The sequence below is a fragment of the Pantherophis guttatus genome, chromosome 4, assembly GCF_059756535.1.
Source record: "Pantherophis guttatus breed Tessera chromosome 4, ASM5975653v1, whole genome shotgun sequence".
Classification (NCBI taxonomy): Eukaryota; Metazoa; Chordata; class Lepidosauria; order Squamata; family Colubridae; genus Pantherophis; species Pantherophis guttatus.
Window position 1 is genome coordinate 97,198,520 of NC_142066.1, and position 20,741 is coordinate 97,219,260.

Here is a 20,741-nt window from a genome sequence, read left to right on the forward strand (position 1 = left end):
AGACCTGAAATTCAATGCATTTTTTTTGCCTCTGCACGCCCCATTTTTGTATTCGGAGAGGAAAGGGTTTTCGGGTGGCAGGGCTGCGATCCTCTCCCCGAATCAAAAAAGTGTGCTGCCTTTCAGGTGGTGGATCTGGCCAGGAGGACAGAGAAGGTGAGTTTGCGGAGAAGGAGGAGGAAGACGCGTGGCTCTGCAATGTGCAATGTGCACCGGAGAACAACGGAGGAAAGCGTTTTCGGGCAGCAGCGCTGCGATCCCCTCCCCAAATCCACCAGAAAACGCTTTCCTCCATGGTTCTCCGGTGCACATTGCAGAGCCGCGTGCCTTCCTCCTCCTTCTCCGCAGACTCACATTCTCTTTCCTCCTGGGCCAGGAGCAGAAGCCGACCGCCCTCCGCCTGCATCATTTGAAGAAGAGGTAGGCAGAGGGGCTAGCCAACTTGCCTTACGCCCCCTGTGCAGCACCCGAAACTGTGGTGCTTTTGGTTTGCCTGCGTACGCCCCATTTTTGGATTTGGAGAGGAAAGGGTTTTCGGGCGGCAGTGCTGCAATCCCCTCCCTGAATCAAAAAGTGCACTGCATTTCAGGCGGCGGATCTGGCCAGGAGGAAAGAGAAGGTGAGTCTGCGGAGAAGGAGGAGAAAGGCATGCGGCTCTGCAATGTGCACTGGAGAACCACAGAGGGAAGTATTTTCGGGCAAATCCAAAAATGAGGTATGTGGCTGGCGCAGCCGCCTGAAAATGCTTTTCTGGTGGCAGCGGGGGCGATGGGGTGGCAGCAGAAAGGATGGGCATGCCAGGGCTACAATCCCCCCCTGAGGCCTGGGGCCATGCCAGAAGCCTGCTTGTGTGGGGCAGCCCCGGCTCGCCCATCCTTGCTGCCGTCACCCCCTCGCCCCCGCCGTTTCTCACACTGCTGCTTCCCTCAGTGGCAGGAGCATCCGGTGGGGCGGCGGCAGGCTTCAGTCCCTGCCCCAGAAGCCTGAGGCTGTGCCAGAAGCCCGCTCATGTGGGGAGACAGGGAAGCTCTGGCTCGCCCATCCTTGCCGCCGCCACCCACTCGCCTCTCGGGGTGGCGATTCTCGTGTTGTCACAGGGGCCTTGGCAGGAAGCCTGGCACCCAGTGGGGAGGAGCCTAGGCAAGGCCGCATGTTTGGAGCTTCCCCGGCCGGCACATGGTACTGCCGAGGTGGTGGGGCCGAAAGCACTGCCGCTAGCTGGGGAACAGCTGTCTCGCCAGGGAACGATCTGGTATTTAATTGTCCTCCGGTAAGAGGTGCACTGGCCCCCTTGAAAAAAGTGGGGGCGCATGCACGGGGGTGCACATGCGCAGTACAAAGTGTATGCATGGGAGGAGGGTCGTGTGCCCATGCGCAAATGGGGCATGCATTGCATTATGGGTGCTGGCACGCGCAAGCGCGCTTGGACTTTTGGCACACAATGCCAAAAAGGTTCATCATCACTGGTGTAGAACACTGAATTGCATTAGCAATTCAGTGTTGCAATTTAGCTTAGAAGATATATTTCTTTCTAAAAGTAAAACAAGCAGGAAAAACTTCTAAATATGTAAGCAACTAAGAGAAAATGCAATAAACTAGTAGTATAGGTAGTCCTCAATTTACAACCAGTTGTTTAACAACTGTTCGAAATTACAACAATTTCTTACCTAAATAAATCATCATACTGACCCCACCCTGAAATCACATGATTGTGATCTGGTCGCTTGGCAATGAGTTCATACTTACAACTGGTTTTCAAACAGCCTGCAGACAGAATTGTCATTTCCACTCTTATCTTCTATCTTCTCCAGAAAGTCAATGGGGAAGGCAGCAGAAAAGATTGCAAACTGCTGCTGCTTGCCAAAGAGACTCACTCTCGTCTCGGGGGGCTGGCTGAGGGTTGCCTGCTGAGGGGAGCAGAACTCCTTTGATGGAATGAAGAATTGGAGCTCAGATGCTAAAGATCCTGAAGATATCAGATATTTCTCCACCCCACAAGACAATGTCAGTTTTTGCCAAGGCACTGAATGAAATGTTTTTGGTCGCCACCAAACATATTTCCTTCAATGCCTGAGCAAAAACTGACTTTGTCTTGTGGGGTGGAGAAATATCTGAAATCTTCAGGATCTGAGCTCTGTTATTTCATTCTGCCAAAGCCTTATCCTTCTGCCAGCTCATAGAGATTAGAGGGAGCTGAAATTGAAGCAGAGAATGGAAAGCAGGCTAAGGTGAGGAGCATGGGATGGCTCAGGTGTTTGGGGAAGGCCACGCATGAGTGTTCATCTATTGGGCTGAAAAATTCTGCTTGGATTTGGACAGGAAGGATTTTCAGCTCCTGAGTAGAGCCTCCCAGGGTCTCCTCAACTCCTCCTGAGGCATCCTGCTCTCTTCAGTCTGGGACTCCATCTACTAATGTGCACACAATCACATTAGCAGACGGATGACCGCAACCAGAGGATTATGGTCATTGAGCAAAGCAGTGGGCTGAGAGAGTCACTGCTTTAAAATCACCTAGCCACTAGTAATCCTTAGCAGCATAGCTAAAGTTAGTATTTTATTTTAAAACTCCTAGTCAATATAACATATAATTTTTAGTTATTTACCCAACTACATCAGGAAAAATTACAAACAAGAAAAACTTATTTTAAAGAAAAAAAGAGGGGTCCTTGGTTCTCTCTGAGCTTGAGTTTAAAATACTTCTTGAGTTTAAAATAAAGTAACTAAAGTACGGTAGTTAGTACATTAATTTGGAGAACCTTTTTAACTCCAGCAAAAATGTTCCTTCAATATACTGGTGGGGTTTAAAGTGGCTAATGATGCAGCTGTGGTCTGGCTTCTGGTTTGTGGTCGTGTCTCATCATCGGTGTGGGTTTGAGTTTGCTTTTTGCATAAAATTCCACTCCAACTCTGCAGCCACCAAACGCATCCTGAAAAGAACAGAATTGGCCCTAATCAGAAATAAACTTCACACAAAAAGATTCCTCCTAGACCGAATCAACAAAGATCTCCTCACACTTCACCTCAAACTCAGCAACAAGATCCACCCCGCACTTTGGGACAAATCCAAACAACTCGCCGTCTGGAGAGCCGAAACACAGACCACCCTCAAGACAGACACACACACCAACAAACTCCGAAGACTACAAGAACGCCAGAAACAAACCCCTCCCCCCTCACAGCCACACATGAAACAAACAGTGCATAACATCTCAGATAGGATCCTCACCAAAGCTGAAACCAATGTCCTTTATAAATGATTCAACTTTGCAGTCGCTCCCAAACACATCCCCACTGAAACCATTATATGCGGAGTTGAAACCAGCCTGACCAAAATCAACCCCGACAATGCTAACAGAATCAGACTCGAAATCACCAACATCCTCTGCACCAGCAAGCCACCCAAAAGCAACTTACCCAAAGAGGAACAGACAGCACTATTTAACCTGAAAGAAGACACCAGCATAATAATCCTACCAGCAGACAAGGGCAACGCCACGGTGGTTATGAACACATCTGACTACCAAACCAAATTAACCAACCTATTCCAAGACTCCACATACAAACCCCTAAACACAGACCCCACCACCTACCTGGAAAAAACCACTAGATCCAAAATGAAAGCCTCCCCCATCAGCGAAGAGATCCAGCAAAGAATCATTCCCAGAGAGAAATCATCCAGATGCCCTAAGCTCTATGGTCTCCCCAAGATACACAAAGAAGAAACCCCCCTTAGACCCATAGTTAGCTCCATAGGCTCACCTCTACAAAACCTAGGCAAATTTCTCGCCAAACAACTACAGCCCTATGCAGAATCCATCACCTCACATGTAAAAAACTCATTCCAGTTCATAGAGATCATAAAGAAACAAAACTTACAGCCCAGCGACCTACTCATGAACTTCGATGTCATATCCCTCTTCACCCAAGTGCCAATCAAAGAAGCCTTGACAGCTATCCAAAACAAATATAACCCCCCCCCAAGCACATTCTAGATCTGACCAACCACTGCCTATCCAACACATACTTCATCTATAACGGACAAAAATACAAACAAACAGAAGGAGCACCCATGGGATCACCCCTCTCACCTGTCATTGCAAACATCTACATGGAACACTTTGAAACCCAAGCTCTAGAAAAATCTGATCACAAACCCAAACTTTGGCTCAGATACGTAGACGACACCTTCATAATTTGGCCACACGGGAAAGAAAAACTGGAAAACTTACTCACACACCTCAACAGCCTACACCCCAAAATAAAGTTCACCATGGAAACAGAAGCTAACAACCAACTTCCTTCCTGGATGTCTTAGTCTACAAGAAATACAATGGCTCCCTAGGACACACCATCTACCAGAAGAAAACACACACAAACCGCTATCTGCACGCACTCTCACACCACCACCCAGCACAGATCAACTCCGTAGCCAAGACACTCATCTCCAGAACAAAACACTTAGCTGACGAACAACACCTAAAAACTGAATTACACACTCTCACTAACGTACTAACATCCAACAGATTCCAAAGAAATAAGATTACCAACCTAATCCAAAAAGAAACCCCTACTAAAAGCAAAGACAGAGAACAAGAAAACGGCAAAGCCCTCCTCCCATACATAAAAGGCACCACAGACAGAATCAGCAAGATCCTCCAGAAACACAACATCAAGACAGCATTCTGCACAAACCGAAAAATATCCACCATCCTAAGAAACCCCAAAGACAAAATTGATTTAGAAAATCAAGGAGTATATGAAATCCCATGCACCGCCTGCCCCACCACATACATCGGACAAACCAACAGAAGAATAAGTGCGCACATTGAAGAACACAAGAACTCAGTCAGAAAAGAGGAACCAACTTCTTCCCTGGTCCAACACCTTAAAGCCACAGGACATGAAATTGACTTTAAAAAGACCAGAACTATCGCCAAAACTGAACACTTTAACAACAGAATAATCAGAGAAGCCATTGAGATAGAAAAACGCCCACACAGCATGAATAAACGAGATGATACCTCCCACCTACCAGCCATTTGGAAACCCGCCCTTATTGACAAACGAGTCCCTAATACAAAGACTGACACCAGACCCACACTCATGAAAACCACACAGGATGTCACCACCACACATCCACGCAAAAAGCAAACTCAAACCCACACCGATGATGAGGCATGACCACAAACCAGAAGCCAGACCACAGCTGCATCATTAGCCACTTTAAACCCTTCCAATCCATACATGAAACAAACTTGACACTCACCATGAAGATGTGGCACGATCACGAATGCAAAGTCAAATAACAGCAACACAGCTCACCAGCTCAAATCCCCCTGCAACTCAGACTAACCCAAGCACAACCAAGCCCCCACCCAAACAGAACACACCCCCATCCAATCAGAGCACAGCCAACCCCCCATCCAATCAGAGCACAGCCAACCCCCCAACCAATCAGAACACAGCCAAGCTCCCACTCAATCAGTTCACACCCCCACTGGCAGTTAAAAGGAAGAAACAGCTGTGATCACACATTGCTCCCAGAAGCACAAAGCCGAAAACACCAGCCTGAAGATGACGAATGAGACTTTGTCGAAACGTCGCCAAGGCACTTCCAATTTTACGCGGGAGAAAACCCGAATAACCAAAGACCTACATACAAACGCCCGCGAAAACCTCAGAAAACATATATACACACACATACACACAGAGAGAGAGCGGTATACGAAAGAACAAAAGGAAGGTTTAGAACTGAAGGGTGATAGTAAAAGATATGTGTTTATGAAACAATGAAAATGAAATGTAATATCTAGGAGTAATAATATGTTTATTTTACTGAAATGCATGATACCCAGATATCACATTATTCACGCATTGATAGGTATAAACAATATAAAATAAAAAACTTGAATTAAAAAAACCCACCATACTGGTTTCTTGGCAAATTTAGATGTTTGTTTCTCCATAGATTCTAATCCTCACAAGCAGCATCCAGTAAAGCAACATGGATGCAGAAAACAATTGAGGCTTAAAGATATTGCATCATTTTGTATTTTTTTCTTGGCACTCATTGATAGTATGGTAATTGTTATCTTAAAAATTAATTTGAATGTTGATTTGAAATTATTCTTGGAAGTTATCCAGTGTATCATAAATTAAGGTCCAGTAAAATAAAGAGCTATGTAAGATTCATAATTGGTTAACATGTTAACTCCAATATGGAGTTTCTTTTAGTGGCTACTGTTTGCTGGGGGTATGGTATACTAAGAATATTACCGTATGATAAAAGTCCAATTAAACAGAGTTTTCACCAATATAAATCCCAGTTGATTACCAAATACTAGACAATATTGCTCAGTTTCATGGTGCAACCTGTTATTTACATACTTCTAACATGAATACAATTCAGATTAACATTCATTCAATCCTTTGCATTTTTAGAAATGCATTTTAAAACTCTACATGCTTTTTTTTAAAAAAAGTGAATTTTGAATCTCTTATTGTAGATTTTGCAAGCATTGGGGAAGTCATACCATCCAGGCTGCTTCCGTTGTGTGATTTGTAGTGAATGTCTTGATGGAGTGCCATTCACAATAGACAGTGAGAACAAAATTTACTGCGTCCGAGATTACCACAAGTAAGAAAAAAATTAAATTTGAAAAGTTGCAACCTATATAATTTGTGTCCAGGTAAGTAATAAAGCAGAGCTGTCAAACTCGCGGCCTGCGGGCCAGATGTGTCATGTGCTGGCCATGCCCATGCCTGGTTTAGCGAAGGGCCCAATACATCATGTGACGCCGCCATGACTACGCAAATTTGACACTCCTGTAATAAAGTTTCAGAATATTATTGGTGCTTGATGAAAATGAGTGCATGGAGAAGTTTGTCAAAATACTAGGGATGTTCATTTTCATCATATTATTTCTGTAGAAATAAGTGTCAGTACTTTTTTCATTACTACAAGTTCACTAGAAAAGTGAACAAACCCCCCTAAATATTTCACTTATTTTTAACACGTTTAAATGACATGTTATTACATATAATTATTTTCTTTTGCTACAACTACTTGAAATTCAATATTAGAAGCAGTTTTAATTAAAAATAGTCAACAGAATTATCTTTTATATATATATACATATATATATAATTTTTATTAATATATTCTATACACTAATACACAAATAAAATATAAAATCCTGCCACCATGGTATAATATGATTACATTATCCATAAGTATAAAGTCATTCTTTTATATATACATATTTGCCATCATATATATACATCATCATATATCTATTCTATCCCACCTTTTCTGGACCCAATCGTACCATACTTTCCAACTGTTATAAAATTCTGAATCTTTTTTACCATTGATCAATCTAGTTAAACTATCTGATTTCGCACACTCATTAATTTTATATATTATTTTCAAATCTATGGGTAAGTATTGATTTTTCCACTCCTGCGCATATGCTAATCTTGCTGCAGTGATAATGTGAATCAACAAGAATCATATATCTGATTTAACATTCAAAGGTTTTGCCCCCAATAGGAAAATCTCAGATCTTAATTCCAAATTAATCTGTGTAATTTCCAAAATCCATTGCCATATTTTTTTCCAATATTTAACCGCCTGCGGGCAGGTCCACCATTGGTGAAAATAGGTTCCATTACTGTAACCGCACTTCCAACAGCAGGCAGATGTCCCGGGAAACATTTTAGCTAATCTCGCCGGGGGGAGATGCCACCAGTAGACCATTTTATATATGTTTTCTTTATATGAGGAGGCCATGGTTAATTTCATATTTTTTAACCAAATCTGTTCCCATTACTGGAAGTCAAGGGGATATCCAAAATTTCGCCCCCATGTTATCATACAATCCTTCACTACATCCTGTCATATCTGCAGAGACAATAAATATGCATAACATTTAGATAATATCCCTTTCCCTCCTTCTAATAAGATCTTATCCAATTCTTGTCTTTTACGATAGATTCCTTCACTATGTAAATCTTTTTTATACCTGGAGTGCACTTGAGAATAAGACCACCAGTCTATCTTATATCCTTGGAGAGTTAATAATTCTCGTGACTTCAGATTACCCTGAACATCCAAGAAACCTTCATACGTCAAGGTTTTCTCCCCTTTATACAATGTCGAGTAAATCTGAGCTTCCTGCGCCGAAATCCAACATGGAACTTTTGAATATACTCTTCTTCTAACCTTTTCCCAAGTGTACCCAAGCGTCCTACGTAAATAGTGATCATCAAAGTGTCTAGAGCGGCCGGATGCTCTCGGCCATAGAAAATAGTGCCAGCCATGTTGAAGACCGGCTCCCTCAAATGTCAAAAGTCGTCTCTTTTGTAGGACCATCCATTCTTTCACCCAAATCAAGTTCGCTGCTTGGTGATAGAGCTCCCAATTTGGGAGTCCAAATCCTCCTCTATTTTTGGGTTCTTGTAACATTTTAAGTCTAATCCGCGGCCTCTTTCCCTGCCAGATAAATTTAGATATACTCCTATCCAAATTTGTAAAAAACTCTTTATTTAACCTTACCGGGGCTGTTTGGAATAGAAATAACCATTTGGGTAACACGCACATCTTAATGGTTGCCACCCTTCCCAAAATTGATAGCTGGAGATTTTTCCATCTTTCTAAGTCTCTGAGCATCTGGCTGTAAAGAGGAAGATAGTTATCCTCCTTTATGGAGGAACATCTGGTGGTCAACCATATACCCAGATACTTAATTTTATTTGTTATTCTTAAACCTATTAACTGCTCCAGCTGTTGCCTTTGCATCTGAGTCATATTTTTCACTAGGATTTTAGTTTTTTCTTCATTCATTAGTAACCCCACTACCTTCCCATACTCTCTAATCAAGCATAATAATTTCAGGCCCGAGTCCAGTGGTTGATCCAAGATAAATACAAGATCGTCTGCATAAGCCTGGACTTTAACTTCCTCCTGCCTAATCTTCATTCCTCTTACTTCCGTGTTTCCTCTCACTTCTCTAAGCAGGGGCTCTAAAGTTAATACAAATAGCAATGGGGAAAGGGGACATCCCTGTCTTGTACCTCTACGAATTTGAATTCTCTCCGTCTCCTCTCCATCTATGAGAACTCTTGCAGTCTGCTCCCGGTAAATAGCTCGAATTGCCCGAATAAAATTCCCACCAAACTCCATATATTCCAATTAAGAAATCATAAATTCCCAACTGATTCTGTCAAACGCCTTTTGGGCGTCAACAAAAATTAAAGCTAATTGTTTATCCGGGTGATTTTCGAAAAATTCTAGTGTATTCATGACAATTCTAAGATTATCTCATAGATATCTATTAGGAAGGAAGCCGTTTTGGTCAATGAATGAATTTGTTAAGGAAGCAGATAAGCCTGGCTGCAAGAACCCCCGCAAATATCTTATAATCGGAATTTAGTAATGATATTGGTCTATAGTTCTTAGTAAGAGATAGATCAGTTCCTTCTTTTGGGATAATAGAAATATAAGCCTCAGTCCAAGATACTGGAACCTGAGCCTCTTTCATAACTGCATTGAATAAATCTGTCATGTGTCTTCCTACCACGTCAAACACTATTTTATATAATTCAACTGGAAGGCCATCTCTACCCGGGGTTTTGCCATTCGCCTGTGCTTTCATAACTGTTTCTACTTCCTCCATCGTAAATTCCGCATTAAGAATTTCCTTCATTGTTTCCGAGACTTTAGGCAAGTCTGTCTTTTCCAAATATTTCCGAATTTCACAGATATTTTCCTCTCCTTTCTGATAAAGCTGTGTGAAAAAATCCTGAGCTACTATTCTCTTGCCTTCCTTAGTACAATGAAGATTCCCAATTACATCTTTCAGCCCTTCTATTCTCCGTTGTTCCTGCTCCTTTCTAAGCCGGTAAGCCAACCATTTTCCTGTTTTATTCGCCCTTTCAAAAAAATTTTGTTTAGTCCACTTTATTTTATTTGCTAATTCCTCTTGATCTAATAATTTAATCTGGTGTTGCCAGTACTCCCTTTCCTCTATCAATGTTGTCTGGGTTAATCCATTTTGCATCCTTTCTTCCACCCGTTGTAATTTATTCAAGAGGTTGTCTCGGTGTTTCTTACCCGCCCTACATTTATCAATCATATATTTGATTAACCATCCCCTCATCACTGCCTTAACCATATCCCATGTATTGTATATTGAAGTATCCTCTTTCTTATTTTCTTGGAAAAAAAGATATAACTCCTTCTTAAATTTACTCATGAATTCTTCATCTTTCAGAATACCTATATTCATTCTCCATCTACCCTTCCTACAATGTGGGATCTTCCAAGTTACCATTAGCGGGTTATGATCCGCCCACTGGTTGGCCCCTATTTCCACTTCCGAGACCAGCCCCCTCAACTCAAGAGACATCCATATCATATCTATTTGGGTCCACGAGTGGTGTCTGGGAGAGAAATAAGTATATTGATTTTTATTGGGATTTCTCAACCTCCATATATCCTGTAATCCAAATTCCTCCCTTAAATCATTACATATTTTTGGTAATGTTCTCTTAATATCCTTTAACCTTCCTTGTATGTTTCCCGGGACATAATCCTGCATTCTATCCGTTACAGCATTGAAATCCCCCACTAGACAGACATGTTCATATTCCAGTTCCCCCAATTTAACATATAAGTTTTGATAAAAAGTCCTCTGATTGTCATTAGGGGCATAAATACAAACCAATAAAGACTTCCACTGGGCAATTTCTATTTCAAGCATGAGAACCCGGCCTTCCTGGTCAGCAAAAACCTGTTGGGATTTCAAATGATGTCGTACATATACCACTATCCCTCTTTTTTTTTGACCTGCTAATAAGGTATAAGTTTTACCCAACGCCCGGCATTCTAACAAATGGTTTTGATCTTTTTTTATATGGGTCTCCTGCATGCAGACAATATCATACTTAGCCTTTCTTAATTTATTCAAAATCCTACTACGCTTATTAGGAGCATTTAAACCGTTAATATTTACAGATATCAAACGCACTAATTCCCCCATTTCCTTTTCTCACCTAAGTTTTTACTTTCCCGCTGTTATAGCCTTCTTAACTGTTTGTCTTGTCTCCCTCTGAGGTGCTGTTAATTCCTCGATTTTTCGTGTTCCCCCACTCTTCTTTCCCGCCTTTCCTTCTCTCCTCTCCTCTACTTCTTCTTCCTCTTGCGATTCCTCCAAACTTTTACTTTCCCCTTCTCCTTCAACATCTAATTCTGACAAATTAAATTGTTGTTCCATGAATTCTCTTGCTTCTTGAAGACTCCGAATCCTCACTTTCTTATCCTTCCATGTCATCAATAAACCTTCAGGTAATAACCAACAATACAAAATTGCATTTTTCGTCAGGAAAGTCGTCAAAAATTGGTTTCTGCGTCTCTGTTCTCTTACCTGACATGGGATTTGTTTCAAAACTATCATCGGTTGGCCTATGTAATAGTTTGATCCCTTGTTCGTTTATAAAATTCTTCACACAAAGCTTTCTTGTTAAAACGAACATGAATTTCCTGAGGAAGATTGTTCCTTTTTGCGTAGCTAGTGAATACTCTAAAGGCCTCATCAATATCTCGTTGGATCATGAGTCTATCTGCCTCCAAAGTTTCTGCAACTATTTCTCCTATAATGTCATCCAGTTTTTCCCCTTTCTCTTCCGCCACATTCTGTATTCTAAGAAAAAAAGATCGCTCCATTTCCAGAAAAATTATTTCTTCTTCTAAGTCTCTATTTATCGTTATTTGTCTCTTCTCCCAACTGTCCATCTGTCCTTCGCATTTCTCCGTCTTCTTCTCTATCTCCTTCATTTTTTCCTCTTGTTGTATTAATGTCTGTCGTATATCTCTCAGTTCACTTTGCATCTGTTTAATTTTTTCTTTAACCCCTCTCATTTCCGCTTTCACATTTGCTCCCAAGTCCTCAAAGTTCTTAGATGTCGACTCCTGGTTTTTAGCCATTGATTCCTGGATGGCTTGTAACATATTTTGTAGAGCCTGCATAGAGGGCGTCTTCCCCGTCGCCGACATATCTTCCGATGTTCTTCTAGAAACTAAATACGTCGAACTTGGGGTTACAGCGGTAGGCAGAGAGATAACTTTCTTATTTGTTGTGGTAATAGTTGAAGATGTAGACATAACTGAAAACAACCACTGTTCCTCTACTCTTTGTTGAATAAATATATCAATCAAATCTTTTAAATCAAATAAGTTAATCCATTAGCTCTTGATATAATCAAATTAGTCAATTTTCAATGTTTACTATGAGGCAGTGTATATATATCTTTCCCCCCCCTCCTTTCCTTTCCTTTCTTTTCCTTTCCTTTAGTTGTAATATCCAAATCCACCACTAGGTGGCAGTACAAGACCAACCAAGGGCAGTCTCCGTCTTCGGCAATGGGGAAAAAAGAAAAAAGTATCAAGTCACGATGTAGCAAAAAGCTCACCTCTTCTGATAATGTGACAAAGAGAGAAGTAAAAGAGAAAATCTCACTATGTCTTCAACAAGATCAGTCAATTATTCCTCATCCAACAGACAATATATTCAAATAAAAAAAGGGAGAAGATGAAGTTTTGATAATATCAAAGTTCAAAGGGAGATCAATAACCGCTTCTGAGGGGGAAATAACAGCTAGCAGCAAGAAGTTTACAAGACAGCCGTTTCTCCGTTTCAGCCGCTCCCCCAGTAAATGGCAAATCTTATATGTTTCTTAGGCAGGAGGTTCAGTCAGCTCGGAGCTAACTTAGTAAAGTAGAATTCTTACACCACACTGGCGGGCTTCCCTCTCCAATTGGTATAGTCAGAATTATCAAGCATTTTTATTATTTATTACGTATCTTTGACTCATATTGGATTTTTGCCCTGAAATTCTTGTATTTTAAAACATGGCACAAGAAAGACATTAGAACATGAGGAAATGTCAGAAATAAAAGAGTGAAAAATACAAATATAACTATTTATTGCAATTTCATACATGGAGAAATTGTATTGAAGTAAAGCAACCAGCATGAATACAAATGATGCTTTATCTTCATATAAGTAAGGGAGGGCCATGGATTGAACAGTAATATATAACTAGTTTCTAATTTATAGCTGTGATTTAGCAAATATTCTGATAAATTCAAAGAACATGGAACTTGGTTGGTGAGCCTGGAAGACTTTTTTTTTTTTTTTTTTTGCTATAGCTATGAATCATTTTACCTCTGGTGATCAGGTTGCTGGCATTTTGTAAGACCCTAAAAGTTAGATTCTGTTCCAGGGTTTGGAACACTTGAGGGTGTGCAGGGGCCTGCTTCTAGTTATGTTAGTGCTTTGAGTTGATGTTGCTTGATCACTGTATATTTATAATGTTTATAATAGTTTTATTTTAACTCTGTTAGCTGCGCAGAGTCATTTGTTCAGCTGGGCAGCTATATAAATTGGATAAATAAGTCTAAAGCTTCGATGCCTTGAAAGAAAACTTGAGAATTAGTATAAAATTTTAAATACCATCAAAATACATTAAAAAAACCAACTGAAGCAATTTAAAAACTGATTGAACCTTAGATTATCTTTCATCTTTTAAAAATTGTTTTTATTTTTGTGAAGAGTTTTGGCACCAAAATGTGCAGCTTGTGGCCTTCCTATTTTGCCAACTGAAGTAAGTAATGATATTTCTTTGTATTATACTTTGTTGCAGTGTTTTTAAATAAATCCATCTTTTTTATAATGCTATTTCCTATGATGATTTTCCCCCAACCCCACCCCCCAAGTTGGGAAAGTGCCTCTTACTGTATTCTAAACTTTTGATAAATGCAAATATGAAAGGCCATTATGAATTGATGGACTTAAAAAATTGACCAGAACTAAGAATTGGCAAATCACCTTCAGCTTGTATTCATTATGGTTGTTTATAATATGGTTGTCAAAAATCTGATAATGTTCAACTTCATACGTTCTCATAAGAGGCTGTATCCAGCTGCTTTTATCTTTTTAAGAAGCTGGAAAAAAGATTTTATGTGATTTACAGGATGATAAATATAGGAAGATTGTTTTCATCTTTCTTTTTGAAGTTTTGAATTTGAGATTTTTTAAAATTTTCCCTTATGAGATCCTACACATATTTTATCTTCTAGGAAATGGCAAGAGCTTCTTTCCTGTTTAGTTCCTTTTTCTTTGATTTGATTTCCGACAGAATGGGACTTTTCACCTCCGTCTCTTCGCCTTGCCTGTTTCACCTTAAGGTTTTTGCCTCTGCGTTATTAGCCACAAACTTTTCTCCTCGGCTGACACGCCCCCAGTCTTTTACCCCGGCACATCGGCCACAGCCCCTCAGTCCCACTCCCTTAGGCGGGGCCCATTTGTCGAAGTACAATTCGCGTCGGGCTTTTGGCCTTGCACCCAGTCAATCGCACCTAGCCAATCGGTGCAGGGACTCGGGGGCTTTGGGAGTGGAAGAGCGGGGGCTGCAGTTCAGAGGGAGGCTCAGGAGGGCCAACAACACCCTCCCCCTTTGTCCAAAGTGCCTGAGACAAGGGCTGGTTTACATCGCCACAAGCTGCTTGCCTGTCAGTTCAGAGCCTCCCAAGGCTGCTGAGAGCAGCGCGGGGGTGGGGTGGGGGAGTGGGGCTGTAAAGGATGAGGGATCCATCTGGCAGGTATCTCAAACTACCAGAACAATCTACACACTTTTTATACTGTTAATAGGGGACCAAGTGGCTAATTAGGAAGACAAAAGTAGGAAAAGATAACGAAAAATAAACACTGCAGGAAGATGTAAATCTGAAATTAGATTATATTATTGACTTTTACAATGTAGCTAGATAATATGACTAATTAGAATACTACAAAGACCTTTTGGGGTATAAGAGAAAACACGGCTTTGTCTCATGTTTTGTAGAATTTTCCTTCCATGTCTCTTGTACATGTATTTGGAACTTCTTACTCAGAAGTTTAACTTTGATCAAAGAATAATGTCTGTTTTCTTTGGTTTTCAAGCCTCCGTTTAAGTCTTTGTTTTGGTTCATTTTTGGCTTAAGCGTATTGCCAAACCTTACACTAGTATGATTCAATTGCTTATTTCTACCCTATGACTACCATTGTGTTGTACCTTGTGATTCTTGATGAAAGTAACTTTTCTTTTTATGTACACTGAGAGTATATGCACCAAAGACAAATTCCTTGTGTGTCCAATAACATTTGACCAATAAAGAATTCATTCGTTCACTCAATGGTATGTCCTTATAGGATAGGGCACAATTTTTTTCCTTAGGAAATTAGGAGGGAATCTGGCTATTTAAGTTCTCCTGTTTGTTTATTCAGGAAAGAGGTTGTTAAGGGCAAAGGGCGGGCAAATCAAAGCCAGATCAATGTATTTGCCCCAAGCCAAAAAAAAAAAAAAAAAAGGTGATAAAAAGAATTTTCCTCTCAGACTTCAAACATACTCCTTTCGATGAAGCCTGAGTATTTCCCCCCACCCAGCTCTGCTCTTCCACCAAGCACAGCACCTCCGTATATGCCCCCCTCTTTATGCTTAACAACCTCTTTCCTGAATAAACAAACAGGAGAACTTAAAGAGCCAGCTTTCCTCCTAATTTCCTAAGGAAAAAAATTGATTCTAATGAGTACCTCTGTGTATTTGATAAGCTATATAAGAGTAGTGGTGATGGGGAAGTTAGGGTCCTTCTGATCCTTTGCCAAAGATCCCTTCTCTGCGAGGGTGTGGAGCGCCCAGTCTTTCCTTGTTCTTCAGTGGGAAGCCTGGCTGGCATGCTGGAGGGAGGCCCAGAAGTCCACCAAGCATGCCAGCCGGGCTCCCCGTTGAATTCCAGGGAAAGACCGTCCACTCTGACTGGGGGCTCTAGCCCTCCCAGGGATGTTTGGGGAAAGGAACATGAGCAGAGAAAGAGAAAAGGACAAGCAATTGGAATTAGTGTTGCTCCTCAGTCCTCTTCATTTCCATCCTTGCAAGCAGCCTGGCTTTGAGCCTGTCCCCCCAAATCCTCAAAATCCCCCCTCCCCCCATCCTTTGTGGCAAAGAGATGCAAACCAGCCCTTGTCTCAGGCACTTTGGACAAAGGGGAGGTGTCTGTCTGTCTGTCTGTCTTTCTTTTTCTTTCTTTCTTTTTCTTTCTTTTTCTTTCTCTCCCCACCTCCGCTCTTCTCTTCCCATTCGGGGTGATGGATCCTTCATCCTTTACAGCTCCCCTTCCCCCGTCCTTTGTGGCAAAGAGATGCAAACCAGCCCTTGTCTCAGGCACTTTGGACAAAGGGGAGTGTGTGTCTGTCTTTCTCTTTCTTTCTTTCTCTTTCTTTCTTTCTTTCTTTCTTTCTTTCTTTCTTTCTTTCTTTCTTTCTTTCTTTTTCTTTCTCTCTCTTTCTTTTTTCTTTTTTTTTCTTTCTCTCCCCCCCACTCTTCTCTTCCCATTTGGAGTGATGGATCCCTCATCCTTCACAGCCCCCCTCCCCCACCCCCCGCGCTGCTCTCGGGAGGCTCCGAACTGACAGGCAAACAGTTTATGGCGATGCAAACCAGCCCTTGTCTCAGGCACTTTGGACAAAGGGGGGGATGTTGTTGGCCCTCCTGAGCCTCCCTCTGAATTGCAGCCCCCGCTCTTCCACTCCCAAAGCCCCCGAGTCCCTGCACCAATTGGCTGGGTGCGAATTGTCGTGGGAGGCCAAAAGCCCTACGTGAACTGTACTTTGACGAATGGGCTCCAGCTAAGGGACTGGGACGGAGGGGCCGTGGCCGATGTGCCGGGGTGAAAGACTGGGGGCGTGTCAGCCAAGGAGAAAAGTTTGTGGCTAATAACACAAAGGCGAAAAGCTTAAGGTGAAACAGGCAGGGTGAAGAGACCAAGGCGAAAAATCCTAGACTCGATTTCCGAGTATCATGCTTGAGGTGCTAAACTGTTTGATAGTATTAAAATGTATTGTACTGGTTGTGGTACAGTAAAAGATCTTCTGTATTTGCATAAAGCTTCACATGAAGATTAATATACCACAAGTTTCAATTGCAGTTATATTTTTTAAGGCAAAATGAGTATACCTTGTGTGATTTTGTAAAATAGGATAAATGAGAGTTAGTGCCCTTTAGTTTTCTGAATAAGACTCATAAAAGGCTTTTAATAGTATACAGCAGGGGTGTCTAACTCGATTTCATTGAGGGCCGCATCAGGGTTGTGTTTGACCTCAGGGGGCCTGGGTGGGCATGGCCAGCATGACATCACTTGTATCAGGGGCGCCTGTGGTGGCCCAAGCTCTCTGCCAGCGAAAATGGGCTCCTGAGCTGCGATAGCCTCCTACAACCCTCTGCCAGTGAAAGCGGAGCTCAGTTTTCACTGGCAGAGGCACCAAGGGCCAGTCCTTCACTGTTTCCAGGGCAGCCCTGTGGACCAGATCTAAGCACCCCATGGGCTGGATCCAGCCTCCGGGCCTTGAGTTTGACACCCCTGTATACAATTTCTTTTCATTAACATGTGTTAATTCCTAAAACCTCACTCAGTAGCTAATTAATATTTATCATCTGATATAAATGAAAGGGAACTTAGGTAGGTAACCCAGAATGCTTAAATGCTGTTCATATTAAATGTTATCTCTTGTTTAAACAATGTAATGAAGAATTAGCCATTTATTTCCTTAGGGGCCACTGATATAACATTGAAATTTAATTATATTTTAAAAACATATTTGATGTATATAGCAATAAGTATACTGGTGCATATTTTGCTTTTGCCAAAAGAATGTTTCATAAGAATTAGAATAATGTGATATAAGCCTCTTTCAGTATGTCTCTTTTAAACGAATAAACTTTTACAGGGATCTGATGAGACTATCCGTGTGGTATCAATGGACAAGGATTACCACATAGAATGTTATCGCTGTGAGGTAGGTTCAATGTTCTTGAACAAATACTAAATTAAACAAAGCTAATGATTTGTAAGAATTGTACATATCCATAGTTGAAAACTCTTATACTGCAAGTGCTGGAAGTCCAGCATGGGAAAGTAGATTTTGAATAGAGCACTCAAGAGTTTCATTTTTGCTCATCAGCAAACTTTGTTTAATCCATATAATGGTTTTGGTGCATTGGAAATAGGGCTTCCTTGTTTCTTCTTCTACTGTATTAGACTCTGGAGTGTGATTTTAACCAAAAGGCTAATTTTATGTTTAAATTAAATTATAAATCCTTGAGGGAGATGGACAGCCTAGAAATGCAAAGATAGAGATTAGATTAGATTAGATTAGATTAGATTAGATAGATGATAGATAGATAGATAGATGATAGATAGATAGATAGATAGATAGATAGATAGATAGGTAGATAGATAGATAGATAAAGGTATGCCATCCATGGTAAGTCAATCCATTGTTCGTTGTGGGGTGTTTTTGGTGAAAACCAGAAGTAAATACAAGTTTTCAGCAAAAAAATGTCAAATGGTGGTCATTGCAATTAGCAATAAATGAAGGCTGATTACCAAGTGTCCAAAATGAGGGCTTGTGACCATGAGGTGGTGGCTGTTAAACATTTGGTAATTGGTCATAAATACTTTTTGGGGATCTGTTGTAATTTTGAATGGTCACCAAGTAACCACTTGTAAGTCGAGGACTACCCTGTAAGTGCTATCTTCTGGTTGAAAGTTTATGGCTAGAAAGTCAGATTTCAGTCATCTTAGTTCTGCTGATGAAATGCTTCATTACTAATTGTTTATTTTCCTCTCCTCTCCCCTCAAATTTTAAAGCCTGACTGTAATAGTATACATCTTTGTGATATTTGTACACTCAGACCATTCCAGGTACATTGAATTAGCTATCACAAAAGGTTATATGTTTTAATGAAATTAAAATTTGAATTTAGCCAATTCTCCAGAATAGAAGTGCCTGCTGCTCAGATTCTCCTATATAATGAACCAACTAGCTTGATAAGAAGAGTGTTCCTCATCAATAGGGACTGCATGCTTTATATTAGGAAAGGACTTTCGTTAAGTATCAAGTAATTGTTCTACTGCAGGCAAATGCTTTTAGAGAAGTAGCATATTTTAATGATTTGCTTTTAACATGAATGGATTGACAGTTATTTTCATAGAGCAACATGGAGCAATATGAATGTATTAATCACCATTCTGTTTTCTTCTCTTTTACATAGGACTGTGGAATGGAACTCAATGATGAAGATGGTCATCGTTGCTACCCATTAGATGAACATTTGCTTTGCCATTCTTGCCATCTTAAGCATATAGAAAAAGACACTAACCCTGTCGCTTCCTATTGGCATCACTATTAGTCAGCTAATAGTGCTAAAGTTTCCAGAATCCTGTCAAAGGAATCAGTAATTTTGGGGAGCAGTTGTATCCATATGGGAGTGAAGATCTTTTATATGCATAGGAGACTGACAGCATACATATGGTATTAGGGTACTTAGTAGTTTTTTTGCCCTTAGGCTAAAAAAGTGGGGAAGGGATATTTAGGTCATGTAGGTCTTCATATCTGTACAGTATATATGTCAGTTATAGTTCCTACTGTAATTTGTGGAAATAAATGTTTCACCAGTTGGCCCAGAGTTCTAAGAATACATTAATGGGTTCCCTTAGTGATTTTAGTGTCACAAAGTTACGGGGGTTTTTTTGTGCAGCCTTCACCTTTATAATTTGATCCTGATTTCTAAAATTGTAAATATTTTGAAAAGAGTTGATCTGGTATTTTCCACATTTAATTTAAACTCCAGCCTTTCTACATAACGTCAAAAATGAGACATTATGTACAGATGTGTGAAATACCAGGTGATCAAAATAACCCAAGAGCACATATGGAGACAATTGATAGAGGTAGCTACTTTTATAACTTTTGAGCACTTGAAACAATTTGAGATATGAACTTTTGAGAATTCTTTTTAGAGAAACACGGAAAGAGCTAGAATTACTTGTACTGAAGAAAGAAAAACTGGTATGTATTCCTTGAACTCTGGGGCCTTAAATCACAGATACTGTATTATGTTTAATATGTCTAATATTACATCTTGCATACTTGTTCCTAATTCTTAGGAGAAACCTAAGCAGATAGATGATGTTAATTTAATTTTTTTGTCCCAGATGTTTATCATTTGATTATCCATATACTACTCAACTTTATTGTGTGCCAATAAACTAACCTCACATCATTTCTGGTTTGTATGTCCAACTTTAGAAATGGTCTTAATCTTCATACATAAAGTTGAAACCATTGCAGTATCACAAATTCTAGCATGTTGAGGTGTGCAAACCATAAGTTACTGCCATAAACAAGATGATGGTGACATAAAAAGTTTCATATGCGCTTCATGGAGCAGAGAATCCAAGCAACATTTTAACAATACTGAATTATAGTTATGAAGTTTGTACTTTTATATATACAAATTAAACATCTCGGGTATACTTTAGGATCGTTGTCTTGACAAGATAGATGGTTGATTGGTAAGGAGGCATATTAGTTGGTGACAGTAGTTTCCAATTTGTACAAGCATAAATCACCTACTTGCAATCTGAATTCTTTACAGAAGGCTTCTGCAAACAACTTTATTTGGTTGCTTTCATTTCAAATTTATTTATAATTCAGCATACACCTTTTTTAAAAAAAATCCTACATGCACTTTTCTTCATAACCAAACAGTCATTCAATATAAACAATTGCAAGGTTTTGGGACTGGTTCATTTATATAGTGGAAAGAAGTAAAAGCAACAATCATCAAAATATCTTTTAACC

The 20,741-nt window shown here is 40.4% G+C and overlaps 1 protein-coding gene across 8 annotated transcripts in view; it reads left to right on the plus strand.

Moving 5' to 3' along the window:
• The window catches only part of LIMD1 (LIM domain containing 1), a 63,082-nt gene extending 42,922 nt beyond the window's left edge, over window positions 1–20,160 (plus strand). For 2 of the 8 annotated variants that reach the window (XM_060685930.2, XM_060685931.2), the window contains exons 6-10: window positions 590–715; window positions 6,507–6,637; window positions 13,614–13,665; window positions 17,823–17,891; window positions 19,150–20,160. In XM_060685930.2, the coding sequence (XP_060541913.1) occupies window positions 590–715; window positions 6,507–6,637; window positions 13,614–13,665; window positions 17,823–17,891; window positions 19,150–19,287 (516 nt within the window). In that variant the 3' untranslated portion in view covers window positions 19,288–20,160. The remainder of the gene's footprint in view (window positions 1–589; window positions 716–6,506; window positions 6,638–13,613; window positions 13,666–17,822; window positions 17,892–19,149) is intronic. The other 6 variants (XM_087894200.1, XM_087894201.1, XM_060685933.2 and 3 more) reach the window with 3 other exon arrangements.
• Window positions 20,161–20,741: the final 581 nt, after the last annotated feature.